The 13,966-nt window shown below is 35.5% G+C and overlaps 1 protein-coding gene across 1 annotated transcript in view; it reads left to right on the top strand.

Annotated features, from left to right (window-relative positions):
* PPP1R3A (protein phosphatase 1 regulatory subunit 3A) overlaps window positions 1-13,733 on the top strand; it is a 38,059-nt gene extending 24,326 nt beyond the window's left edge. The window contains exons 2-4 of the mRNA XM_001917034.6: window positions 8,242-8,300; window positions 8,400-8,524; window positions 10,433-13,733. Coding sequence (XP_001917069.1) covers window positions 8,242-8,300; window positions 8,400-8,524; window positions 10,433-12,820 — 2,572 coding nt within the window. The 3' untranslated portion in view covers window positions 12,821-13,733. The remainder of the gene's footprint in view (window positions 1-8,241; window positions 8,301-8,399; window positions 8,525-10,432) is intronic.
* Window positions 13,734-13,966: the final 233 nt, after the last annotated feature.

The following is a 13,966-nucleotide window of genomic DNA, read 5'->3' as shown; positions in this document are numbered from 1 at the left end:
ACCACAAGCTTTGAACAAAGAGGACAGGCCCGAACTTCTTGAGGAGTTCAACATTTACTCTTTAGCTGTTTATCGTAGGGGGAGAGGTGATGGCCAAGAATTCCACGTCTGGTTCTCTTTAGGCAGTGCTGAGTACTTTCACACAGAGTGTTAAGGAGACACAAATACAACATTCATGACTCACTTTGGAAAGGATCCTTTTTTATGCCAGCATTTTGATTCCACTTGGAATGGAGTTACACTTTTGCTGTCTCCAGCCTAATCCTGACATTTACCCTGACTGGTTGGGTAATTCCATCACATCAGACTTAGATTGTGGGGAACAGGTCTCTGAGAGGTTTCCCTCATATTATAAGAGACATATGGGCTTTTAGCACAATGGCATTATAGGACCTTAGGAAAAACTATATTATTACTTGCACTAGAACTACTGCATTTTGACAGTGTTAAAATTAGCCGTAATTCCAAAAGCAGAAGTGCCGCATACCCAGAAACTGCAGTAATATTAGCATGGTGCCTATGTCCTGACACTGAATAAATCAATTGGGTAATAACAGAAAGTGTGAATTAGCATTCTCGTGCACGCTGTATTTGGAGTGCACACTTTTAAATAAAAGGTTACTTTCACTGAAGATCTAGTGATTTTTCTTTGGAGGGTGATATTAAAAAAGGGCACATTAAAAAAGACTAAGGAAGTATCTTATCATGCGTTGCAAATTTTACTCTTAAAACTAACTTGTGAATTAAAGATATGAGACAATGGATTAAACTTTAAAAAATGTAGATAATTTCAAGTAGAAAGAGAAGTGTGGGAATCGGGTCCTGTGGTAGTGTAGAACTAATGATCAGTGTGGTATTTACCACGTCACTAATAATAATGATAAAAGCAGTAGTGATAATAATAATATTTATTAAATGCTTCCATGTATTAAGAACTGTGCTAAATAATTGCCCTGTGTAAGAAGTAGGCATATTTTGGAAAAAATGAGATATAGAGAAGTTAAGTATCTTGTCTAAGGTCACGTGGCTTAGTACTTGGTAAATAACAGAAAAGACTAAGATTTGCATCCAAGTCTTTCTGCTCTTTTCTGCTACGGCTTGACTCCCTACGTAACGACACTGACATGGTGACCAAGAGGCTTGAATCTAGTTCTAGCTTGGCTACTAGTTAGCTTGTGTGACTTCTGCCACGTCGTTTAACTAGGCTTTAGTTTCTCTCTCTATAATATGGGGGGATGGGACTATCCACATATGAGGTCCCTTACAGATCTGAGATCCTATGAATGAGAGAAATTTGACATAAAAAGTAAAATAAACTTTCCTTAATTTATGTGAGGCTCAGAGGTAGAGACTAGGTAGGACTCAACTTTTGAGTGGTTACCAGCTGACTCAGAAACACAAGTTATTGTTTGCTAATTAATTTATTAGATATGTTACAAACGCCTTTCACTTCCTGCCTCATCAATGTTTCATCATTTTATTCTCTAAGGCACATAGACTGGTCTAGTCTTCAACGTATTTCTTCTTTTTTTAGGTATATATGTGACACATAAACAATTATTTTCTTTTGTGCATAGAGCTGCAGGTCTCCTTACACAGTAGGCTCTGACTTGCTAAAAAGTCTGAGGCATAAAGAGGCACTTTCTACACCATTTTCCTGGAATCCTAGAGACTGGAGTCTCCCTGTTTCCCTTTTATATGTATAGTTAGACCAGAGTGTTTCAAACACTAGTGCACATAGATATCTCTGAGGTTCTGGTCAAAAATGCAGATACCCACTCCCCATTCCAGAGACGCTGATTCAGTGGATCGGGTTCTGGGCTCCTGAAGCAGCATTTGTAACAAGTACCAGATGGTTTTCACATAGCAGGGCTGCGAACCACATTTTGAAAGACACTGTTAACGAATGTCACTTCTTGTTAGGTTTCAACTTAGAAGTCATGTCCTCCTGGAAGCCTTTCCAACCCACCCTGCACGTCACTGAACACACATTTATTATACTGTAGGGTGTTGCTTTACTTAACCGTCTGCCTTCCCCACTGGCTTGTGATACTTTGAGAGTGTGGGGATTCTGTCTTGTTTATTGTCGTGATCTAGTACAATATTTAGAAATTTGTGGACACAATAAATATTTGTTAAATGATGATTGATTGAATGAATGAATACTGATTGCTATGTATTTAAAATTACTATTAATTTCATGAGGATCACTATCAGCTGGAAACCATTCACTTCTTCCTATATGCAACATATATTTATTTAATATCTACTCCAGGTCATCATATAAAATTTCAATGTTATGTCCTATTTCTTTGAATTGGGGGTAAATTCATATACTCAAATTGTAAAGATGGTGGAAGACTTTGTGCAATGATATCACAAGAGATAAAAGAAACACATCAAACTCTGGACATTTTTCATTCAACAAGCACTAATTTTCACTTCTCATTTGGTCAAAAGCCCATATCCCAGGGACCTTCCAATCCTAATACATTTCCTTCAATGGAACTCACCCTCCTTCCTGCACCCTTGTTTCTCCTCCTGAATTCTCCATCTCAAATGATGGCGGTTCCATCCTTTTAAATTCTCAAACTAGAAATATCTGCGTCATCCTTTATTTCTCTCTACTGGTAAGTTTTGGCTAGATAGTAGTAAAACATGCTACACACTTATATAAAGATAGTAAGAAGTAGGAAAACTGGGTTCTGGCCCAGGAGGTCCAACTAAAGCTAAGGAATGACTCTCCCAACTGCCTAGGGAAGGGGCAGCCTGGATAGCTAAATCCAATGGGCTTATGCTCTGAGATGCATTGTTATCTACATCAGAAGTCTGCAAATCTGGCCTCACGTCAAAATCATCTTAGGAGATTTCCAGTACCATCCTTCTCCATTCCCTCTCCCCACCTCCATGTGCAGTTCTATTAATTTAGAACACAGAGAAACAGGGCCTGGTGTTTCTGATATGAAAAACAATTTTGGGAACTGTTGTTATGTTTGAGAGCTATGGTATTCATGGGAGAAGGGAGGGGCAAGGTTAGCAGGGCTTCTGAACAACTGAGATGCTTAAAGTTCCTTTATCAGCTTGATTTCTAGTTTGTTAGAAATTCTTCTAGGTAGAATGCCCAAATCTAGCAAGACAGATTGGCTACTGTTCATAGGTTAGCTAAGCACTACTTATAAAGTTATAGACCCAAGTGAACAGAGGATGGATGGAAAGTATCTTACTTTTCCTCACTGAAGGACTAGAATAAAAGCCAGGAGCCTAGGCATACCTTGCTGGTCCACTGTGCAGGCAAGTGTACCAGAGACTAGAGAAGAAGCCTGAAAGCAGTGTCTACATGGACACCTCAGAAGCACATCAGCCAGCCCAGAAGACATGAGAAACCAGCCTGAAGACTAATTCAGGACCTTACTGACTTGTCATGCAGAAGTCCCAGTTAACCACCATACTTAACTCTCCCTTGCTTAGATCTTGGAAGGGGCAATAATAGATTTCCAAATCTCATGAAGGCAACCAAGCTCAGGCAGAGAAGTCATTTTAAAAATCTATGTACAGGGACTTGATCAACAAATCATGTTGATGCTACCTCAAAAATTATGACTCACATTTGATTCCTCTTCTCTTTTCTCATTGCCGTCACCTTTAACACTCATCATTTTGTGCCTGAATTATTGCAGGAGCCTCAGGACTGGTCTTCCTGCCATTGTAGCTCATCCCATCCAGGCTTTCCTAAGAGTGGTTCCTAATTGTATGTCCACATATTGGTCCCTAAATGTAAATCTGACCACGTCTCTCTCCCATTTAACTGTCCCATCCGTCAACCACGTTAGTTAAAAAGTGTATAAAGAATTCAGCCCTGCTTTGTCCGGCCTGCTAAGCCCTTTAAATCTGGCTCAAACCAACCCCAGTTCTCTTCCTTGGCATTCTTTCCCCAAAACACAGTCCATGGTCTCTGAGCACCTCACTGTTTCAGGATGTCTCTTTCTTCTGTGCTTTCTTAACCTTAAATCTTTGTTCACTTGTCATTCTCTCAACTTGAAATGACCTTACCATTCTTCTCTAATTGGGAAATGTCTACTTTCCGTAAAACCTAACTCACAATGTTACTTCCTTTGTGAAAAATTCCCTGATTCTCCTAATGGAGTGCTCTCCTCATTTCTGTCCTCTCATTTTTCTCTAAGAGAATATCTATCATATCCCATTATTTACTATAATATGTATCAATTGTTATAATAATTGCCTGTTGATATGTCTATTTCCATCATTACATTATAGCTTCCTTGAGGTAAGAAGCTATAGATTATTCAACGTGGATGTCCCAGGGCTTATTATAATTTGTGGCACATAGTGGGTGTTCAAAATATCTATTAGAAGAGTAAATGACCCTTCTTATGATTAAATAATACAAATGACTATATTATATAATTTAAAGTGCACTGGAAATGATCAAAATAAGTACCTTTCTTTTTAATTTTTAAATTTATATTAGAAGATTTTTAAACTTTATTTAATTATTAGAATCCGTAATCAAAAGCATTCCTGAACTTTGGAAGGGGTGATACTTTAAGCATTATAAGACATAGAAAACTATGCTTGTTTTAATTTATTAGAACCTTTTCTGAAATTAAATTTTTGTGAGGAAAGAAGAGAAGAACAATGTTATGCTAATGTTGACAAGAGGTTGCGAGAAAGGAAGAGCAGAAAGGATGCTGCACATGTACTCAGCAGCATTTACGATGTCACTGCTGTGTGTCAGGCACTGTCAGCCACTGGGAATACAGATAAATAAGACACTCCTCTACTTAAAAAGGACTCAGGAAACATAAAGGAGAGACTAGAAGCATTCCATAATACATTTCATTTATATACATCATCAACTATCGTTTTTAGTCTTTTTTCCTCAGATTTTCTAAAGCGGTTATAATTATTCACTTTTTATGTAATTGATCATATGACAAAAACTTTGAACTCCAGAGTGGGATTTTATCTATAGACATCCTCTAATCTAGGCCAGAGAGCTACCCATTTGTCTTAATAAATTATCTGAAACTAAAATTCAACTACTTAGATATTTTCAATAATGTAATAAACACCTGCAAAACTACCACTGAAAACAGTAACAAACTTCTATTTCCTGCCTCATTCTGTTCCTCTAACTTGCACCACTTGATGTAACTATAATCTTGAAAATCAAGCTTTCTTTCTCATATAACTTTTTATTTTATTCTCTCTGTTCCATCACATATATATTTAAATTATTCTGGTAGTTTTTAGCCTCATAAAAAAGAACATCTTCTGATGTAAGGTTTTGGGACTATTCATTTAATATTACGTTGCTAAGATTTATCCATATTGTTGTATATCTCTGTGGTTTATTAATTTTGAGTGCTATGTAATATTCCTTGTTGTGATATGCCATAGCTATCTATCTACTCTCCTGTTGGTGGGCATTTGGGTCGGCTCAAGTTTATGCAGTCAATAGCAATGTTTATCAATTAATTAGGTATAAAATAGTATCTCCTTGTGGTTTTGATTTGCATTTCTCTGTTCTCAAATAGTGCTGCCATCCCTTTATGTGTTTATCAGCTACACGTATTTTCTCTTCTGTGAAATATCTGCCCTTCTCCCCCAATTCTATTAATACGTTTGTGCTTTCTTATTGATTTGTAGGAGTTTTGTAATATATTCTTGATACTTATTTGTGTTGATTTTTTGTAATGCAAACGTCTTCTCTTAGTTTGTAACTTATATTTTTACATTATAAAGATGTCTTTTAATGAAAAAAAGTTTTAATTTTTTTTAATAGTCACTAGATTTTTTCTTATTTAGGAAAATATTTCCTATTCTTAGGTATGAAAGATGTTCACATGTTTTCTGCTAAGATTTTGAAGGTTTTTGACATTTAATATCTTAATCCATCTAAAGGTGACTTTTGACTATACGTTGTGCCAATTTCGTCTTTCCCCATAAAGGTATTAGCCATTTTCCTTATCTCCACTTGCTGAAAAGTCTCTTATTTCCCTGCTGTCTGATATGCTACATTTGTCATGTACCTAAGTTCTAAATATGTGTGGATCTGTTACTGAGCTCTCAATCCTTTTTCATCAGCCAGTTTGTCTGTCTTTATACCAATATAACAGTATTAATAACTCAATCTTCATAAGAACTCTTGAAATCAGATGGAGCAGTTTCTCCCTTCTCTGCCATTTCTCAGAAATATTCCAGCTTTCTCAGAAATATTCCAGCTATCTTTAGCCCTTTATTCTTCTCTTTAGAGTCATACTTTCAAATTTTGCGAAAAACTTCTTTGGAATTTTGATTAGAATTGAATTACATCTATAGATCAATTTGAGAGAGAATTGACATTTTCATAATACCTTCTTCCTATCTATGAACATGGTATATTTCTCAATTTTTCTAGGCCTTTATTATTTTTTGATACAATTTTATTATTCTTTTCCTTCTAGGTGTCTCACACATCTTCTATTAGTTTTTTCATAGATATTTAATATAATATTTAAATTTTTCTCTGTTTCAACTTCTCTTTCTTGTATTTATCCCTGAATCTGAGATTTCCCACCACCATATTTGTGTATTTGCATATTTTTGTAAGACACTAATATAGTAATACACAGTTTGACACCTCATTATTTGTCCCCAAAATGAGTTAAAAGCAAGTTCCTTTCCTTTTGATGTGATCATTTTTTAAAAATTGAACTATTTTAGACAATTGAGTTAGAAAAATGACTGCTAGCATTTTAGTTAGGTAAAAAGCAAAAGCCTTTAAATAGCTATTATTTTCCCTCTACAAATGAAGTTTTCAGTATTGTTATGAGAATGAAGAGGAAGCAGGGACAATTAAATTCTGTTCAATGGTTTATATCTGTTTAAGCACATAGACATTATGTACATGGAGAAGGTAAGATGTGTCAGCTTGCAGTCGGATCCCACAAAAGTAAATCTTCACATAGCTATTGGCTTCGTTAAACAATATAGATTCATAGATTAAGTCAGTATCAATTATGTAAACACTATATTTTTCTAATGAAATTATATTTATGTAGAAACATTGTTTTCGTTTATGGACCTCCTGGAAGTTACCAAATAGTTTTGGTAAAGTTAAAATTAAGCATTATAAATATATACAAAATTGAATTACCTTCTTACACAGGATGGAAGAATTCACAATTTTCTCATGATTTGTTAAAATAAGATTAGCCTTTTTGGGATTTGGATCAACATTATCCATGCAATGATAAATGTATCAACCATTGCCAACTCTCTAGATTTATTTTATTGAAGAAAAAGTCATTGAGAAAAGTCACTAGCAGCAAATTCAGCTCAGACAATAAAAGAAAATGTGGACACTGGGCCAGTCATTTCTAATAGATTGACTTATGACATAACTATACACAAAGTAGACTTTTGTCACCACCATTTTTCCTGCTAAGTGTCCTGGACAAAGCTAAATTTTAATGATTCCACAAATATATCTACAAACAGATTACATTTGAAAGAAAAAGCTATTTATCTTTTTCAGTCAGTATGCAGAACACAGTAGAAAAGGGAGTATAACCCAAATCATTTTAAGTAAAGAAAATATATGCTTCCATATAAGTGATCTGAAGTCTTGGTTATAAAATTGGCCTGTGGCTATAATACACAAATAAAGTCTTTTAACTGAATATAAATTTTCCTGCTTTTCAGTTTTTAGTAACTTTGTTTTCTTTTCTCCTTTTCTGGAAACAGAGAGTTAATATTATGTCAGTCCAACTGAAAGAATTTTGAATAAAATGGAACACAAAAAAATTAATAATTGGAACGTTAGAAAGCAATTTCCATGACCACAAATGGACTGTCAGTTCATAAAATTTTATCATATAAGCCAAGAGAAGAATGTTCTCACTTGGAAAGATTAAATTCATGAATGATGGAATAATCTGCATTTACATATATTTTCACTTTGGTTGTATAAGTTTTAATATGAGTAACACAATCATATTTAGAAATATGAGGTGGTGTGAATTATTTCAAAATTTTTCTACAACTAATATTTACTATTGCTTTACTATTGCTCATTCTAAGAGATCAATTTTATTTAAAAAATATACAAAGTAATACAAAAAATATGAAAGGTTATATTTATTTGGCTTGTTATTGGTTTTAATTTTCCCCTGTATAAAAACTATTAGAAGATGTAGTGCCAGAAAAATGTATAACATTTTGTTTTAAATTTAACAGTAAAGAAGAATCATCAGGAACATCCGATGAGAATAATTCTGAGGATTCAAAAATTACAGGTAATATTTCTTATTTAACTTTTAAACAAAATCTGTCTCTTTTGTTAAAGCCTACCATTATAACAATCTTACATGGGTACAATTATATTAACTTTTCAGATACCTATATCCCAAGCATTGTTTCTTCTCATGAGGACAAGGAAGACTTGGAAACCAGTAATCAGAATGTAAAAGATGTAAACAGGGAACACGATGAACATAATGGAAAAGAATTAGAGTTGATGGTAAGTGTTCTGGTTGCCACGGTATTAGAGAAGATGAATCTGTTTATGCTTCAAAGATGCTGCAATGCCTGCCTTTCAATAGCTTCAACTAATATAATTTGCAAATGTGAAAGCACAGCCTATTCTGTCTCTAGCTTGATCAACAAGGCACTTTGATTTCAGTATGTTGCTTCTGGTCTCTGCATTAGTAAATTAATGACATTCATTTCTTATCTCTTTACCAGGGGCTCTGAGTAATAGTTTGTAGGAATTACAGAAGAGGTAGCACTATCCCGATGTGCATTTCTAATCTTTGTGACAAGTGTACACTTAGCATAAACTCATCTGTAAAATGAGAGGGCTGGACTAGATGATTGTTAAGGTTCTGTCCGGCTCTACAAGTCTGATTCTTGCATTGAGCAGCATTTTTTTTTTTACTTCCGTCTTTGTGAGAATCTCAAAGCTCTATATCATTGGAAAGGATTAAATTACCAAATGAGGAGAAAATAGCCTGTGCCATAATTTTTAAACAGGAAACAAATTCAGTACTGTAAAACTTAGTATTAAATTTGTTATCATAAATTTCACACTGGTGAACATTCAATCTATTTGGAATTTTGTGGGGGATGGTTTAGATAGCATTTTTATCACAAAGGAAGAAATAGGAGTAAATGAGTCACATAATGCAATTTATCCTTTACTGTATTTGGTTGGAGCTCATATCATTAGGATACATGGATTCATAATCATCTAAGATTAAAATGACATTTGCCTCTTCAAGTGTCAGTGCTGAAACAGAAAAGAAATAGAGCTCATCTCTTTCCCCACACATTCCATCTTTTCTATAGTGATATGGAAGCTGCATCACTAAAGTATGCAATTTACTTTGCTCCAACTTTAAGAAACTACAAAGTTGTCACCCATTGTGAGAATTCTCACCAGCTGAAAGTTAACATCGCAATTTTTTTTTTTCAAACTACAGAATTTAATGAAAGGGTCCTGAAAAATCACATACTTCACCAACACACCTCATTACAATGAGCAGGCTCAAATATAAAAGTTTGTTTAGAAGTTACTGAGATTGTATGTCCAATAAATGAACAGGGAGCTGTAATTTAGATGCTAATTTGCTCCATGCTGACGTTAATGCATAAAACAATGAAGCTCTATAATAGATGGAAATACAACCAAATCTGTGGAACCCACAGGCATTGGCTTACAAGACAGCTGTGCAGTTGACAAGTAACATGAGCCTTATGTGAGAAGAAGGGGAAAACGTAAGATTTGCATATAATTATTGAGATCATGCAAATGTCAGTTATGAGGAGAAAAAAAAAACACAGGCATCTCACTGTTAAATCCTGACAGTTGGCATCACTGAAGAGCTCAAATACATTTGAGTACCAGTTGGCAGAGGGTCATTAAAACAGAATTTGCAGAGACATTAACTCCCTCACTTTTCTTTGAGTGACGTTTTGCTATTAATAGTTTGCAGAAGCTTTGCAGAAAACATATTAATAAGAGAAACTGTAATAGGGGCACCTACAGCAAGAGTAAATGCAGCAAGGGGCACCCAGGAAGCTGCTCTCTAATTGATTAGCATGGAGCTATCAATGTGTATATCCTAAGTGAGGAGAAAGTGCAATGACAAGCAAGAATAGTTGAATAATACAATGTGATATTTGGAAGCTGGGAAGGAGAGTGATTAATTTTGGCCCCTTTTCTTATTAATCTCATTCCCAAGTCACAGCCTACAAGGATCCCCCCAAAACATCCGGCTTCCAGAATTTGCGCAAAATTCACAAATGAAATGAGTCAAGGAAATTTACCCGATAATTACTAGCCAAGTTAATGAGACCTATCTAATTTATTGTATATATTTAAAAGCCTTTGGTAATTATTTTTGTTTGTTTGTTTTTATCCCTTAAGATAAATCAACGCTTAATAAGAAGTACTGCTTCCAGAGACGAAAAGAATACGTTTTCAACAGATCCAGTCGATTTTCCAAATAAAGCTGAGGGGTTAGAGAAGACACAAATCCATGGTGAAGTATACACTGACTTGTTTAAAAGGCCTTTGTCTCCAAGTTCATCAGCAGAAAGCTCCTTAAAGGGAGATTTTTACCACAATCAAAAGTGTTCCTCGGGAAATGAGTGTAGTCATCAACCTTCAGAGGAAATTACGTCCGATATGGGAGAAATCAAGCCATCACTGGGAGACACTAGGAGTGATGAATTAGTGCAATTACATATTGGCAGCAAAGAAGTACTGGATGATAATGCTAATCCAGCCCAAGGGAGAAGCAGAGTGCAGGTATCTTGTCCCTCCTCAGACCAATTAATGGCAGACAATAAACAACATGAAGGAGGAGCTAAGAAAATTGAAATAAAAGATTGGGAACATTTAAGAAGAGATTTCCATTCAGATTTCCATTTGGAAGAATCGATAGGAAAAGGATCTTCCAAGAAAGATTATGACAATGCTAAGAATGACAAGGAGGAGCAAAGAATACATTTAGATGTTAATGAAAAACAAAGTGAAAATTTTCAGTCAATCTTACATGACCAAGAAAGGAAGATCGGCCACCCTGAATTAAACGTGGAAGGGATTGGAGCTAGTAACAGAGACCTGACTGTTCTGCCGAGTAAAGATACCACAGTTCCCACCCAGGCAATAAGAGCAGATACTTTTCATTCACGAAGGACAAACCTAAATTGGGAAGAAGCTGTGTTAACCCCTGAGCATGATCTCTTGACTAGCGGAGGCACAACTTTAGGAGGGATACCTGGTGAAGGTGGTTCCTCAAGAAATGGAAATGTTTTGAGGACTGCTTATCTTTTCCAAGGTGAAGAGGAAAAATTGGATTGGATTAATCCTGAAGATCAGAATAAGAACACACAGCATAAACAAAGTTGGAATGTTCTGGAAAGTCAGGCTAAAGCAAGAGAAAGTGAGAGAAATAGAACAGAGCAGATCAAAGAACAAGCAGATTGTGAAGACATGTGGGAAAAAAGAGATAAAACAAGGAGTTTGAAAGCTACTCCTACCGAAGAATTGTTTACCTGCCAAGAAACAGTGAGCTGTGAACTGTCTTCTCTAGCTGATCATGGTATTACTGGGAAAGCAGAAGCAGGTACAGCTTATATAATTAAGACAACATCAGAAAGTACTCTAGAAAGCTTGTCTGCTAGAGAAAAAGCAATAATTGCTAAGCTACCTCAAGAGACAGCACGAAGTGACAGGCCCATGGAGGTAAAGGAAACAGCCTTTGATCCACATGAAGGAAGAAATGATGATTCACATTATACCCTTTGTCAACGAGATACAGTAGGCGTAATCTATGACAATGATTTTGAAAAGGAATCACGTTTAGGTATTTGTAATGTACATGTAGATAAAATGGAGAAGGAAGAAACCATATCTATGTACAATCCTGGGAAGACACATGACAGGAAGAGACGTGGCATTGGAAATAGAACAAGTGTAGAGGAATCCTTACACACCATTACAGGCAATGAAAAAGCAGCCTCAAAACCGGATTTACATTTGGGAATGCTACCAACAGAAAAAAAAATATTTCTGGAAAATAGAGATCACGGGCAGGTCCAAGAATTATCAAAGAAAACAGATGTAGATGCCGTTATTCATTCTGATTTAAGTTCAGACACTAATAGGGCTTCTCAAAATGGCTCTCACATTTCCAATCACCATGCTAAAACTTCAGTGCCATCTTATGAACAGGCAAATGCTGTAGAGAATACAGTTACTACCATGACTCTCCAATCTATTTCTGCTAAATCAGAATATGATTGGAACCCAACAAGTGAAACCCAGGGTACTGAAAAGCACCCTCATCCTGGGTCTATACCTGAAGAAGTTTCCAGAAGTTCAGAAACAGTGACGTCAGGTAGTAGGAGAGAAAGATGCATAGGCCAGATTTTCCAACAAGGAGAATGTAGTGTGGAAAAATCTCTAGGGCCAAGGATTTTAATCAGTGAAGATTTTGAGAGCATGGAAGAGGCAAGGCATGAAAACGAAGGATTAATAAACTCTCGACAATCACTGTACACTTCAGGTGACAAGGAACCTGAGGGCTCTGCTTCTGCTTGTCTCCCTGCCCAGGAGAGTCAAGCTCAAAGCAGTGAATCTCTGCTTTCAAGATACACCAACTCTAAAATACCTTATTTCCTTTTGTTTGTGATATTTCTTATAACCACTTACCAGTATGACTTAATGATCGGCTTGGCGTTCTACCTTCTGTCATTGTACTGGCTATCATGGGAAGGAGGAAGACAAAAAGAGTCCGTCAAGAAGTAACCTCAGCGCTATTATTATTCTCTCTTAAAAGATAAGCTACTTAGCCCCAAACCTTTGGATTGGTGAAAAAGACTATTCATTGTTCAAAGAGCCAGTGCAGTTTTTCTCTTGAAGGATCATTTAAAAAAGAATGCGTATGAAGTTTGCTCCTTCATATAAGTAATTATTCTATATAGGACCATTATGTTTGGATCATTAAATACCTATATGAATATGAGATCTGAAGCACGTCAAGTTGAAATTAAGTACAGCTGTTGCTCCTTAGCAGGCTATGAAGTTGCAATGCTTCACGTCTCTTCACTACTTAAAGTGCCATTTCTTGCATTCATTTCTTTTGCAGTAAAGCTTCATTTTTTTTTCCCTGAGAGTATTTTTCCCCCTACGGTTTTTAAACACAGATAAAACATGGACAATGGCAGAGGACTTTTTTTGGTCTTTTAGTATTAACCATGAAATTTGCATTTACCACTGTATCATTTCTCAGCACATTTTAATAGATCAAATCTTTCAACTTCGATTTCATACTTTTAAGAATGACGCCTGTGCATACTGAAATGCATAAACGGAAATTCAAGAAGCCCATTGTTTGCTTGAATAATACTTTATAAACACACATACCTTTTACCTCCTTTATACCTACAAAGTCAGGAAATTCATAAGCCAAGTCTGACAAAGACTGAAGCAATTGGGAGATGATCTTTCAATTCTGCAAAATTTTGTGGGTGGCCTCTCTGTAAGTGATGTTTTTCTCTTATAAAAGGAGAGTGTATAACACAGCTGAACAATTTCAATGTCACCTATTATTCAGAATTGAAAATTAAAGTTCCACAAGCATTGATTCAGAATGAATTTGTACCTATAAAGCACAAAGCATTAAAAGATACTAATAATTAAAAAGAGATTTCCAAATGAACTATTCTACTTGGTAGTACTTTTTGTCCTCAAATCTTTAATCTTTTCTCATTATAAGACAGTAAATTGTTCTCCAACCTGCATTTAGAGAACAAACAACTAATCATTTGTGATATTTAGTTTGTAATTAACAGATTTTTAGATGATAACTCAAAACTTTAATTGGGCAAATAGGTAGATATGGAAATCAACTGATAGAGAAACGAGTATACAGTAGAGCAGTGACTTTGGCTG

Source organism: Equus caballus, chromosome 4, assembly GCF_041296265.1.
Source record: "Equus caballus isolate H_3958 breed thoroughbred chromosome 4, TB-T2T, whole genome shotgun sequence".
Lineage (NCBI taxonomy): Eukaryota > Metazoa > Chordata > Mammalia > Perissodactyla > Equidae > Equus > Equus caballus.
The sequence above is the reverse complement of the archived record's forward strand: the minus strand, read 5'-3'. Positions and strand labels throughout refer to the sequence as shown.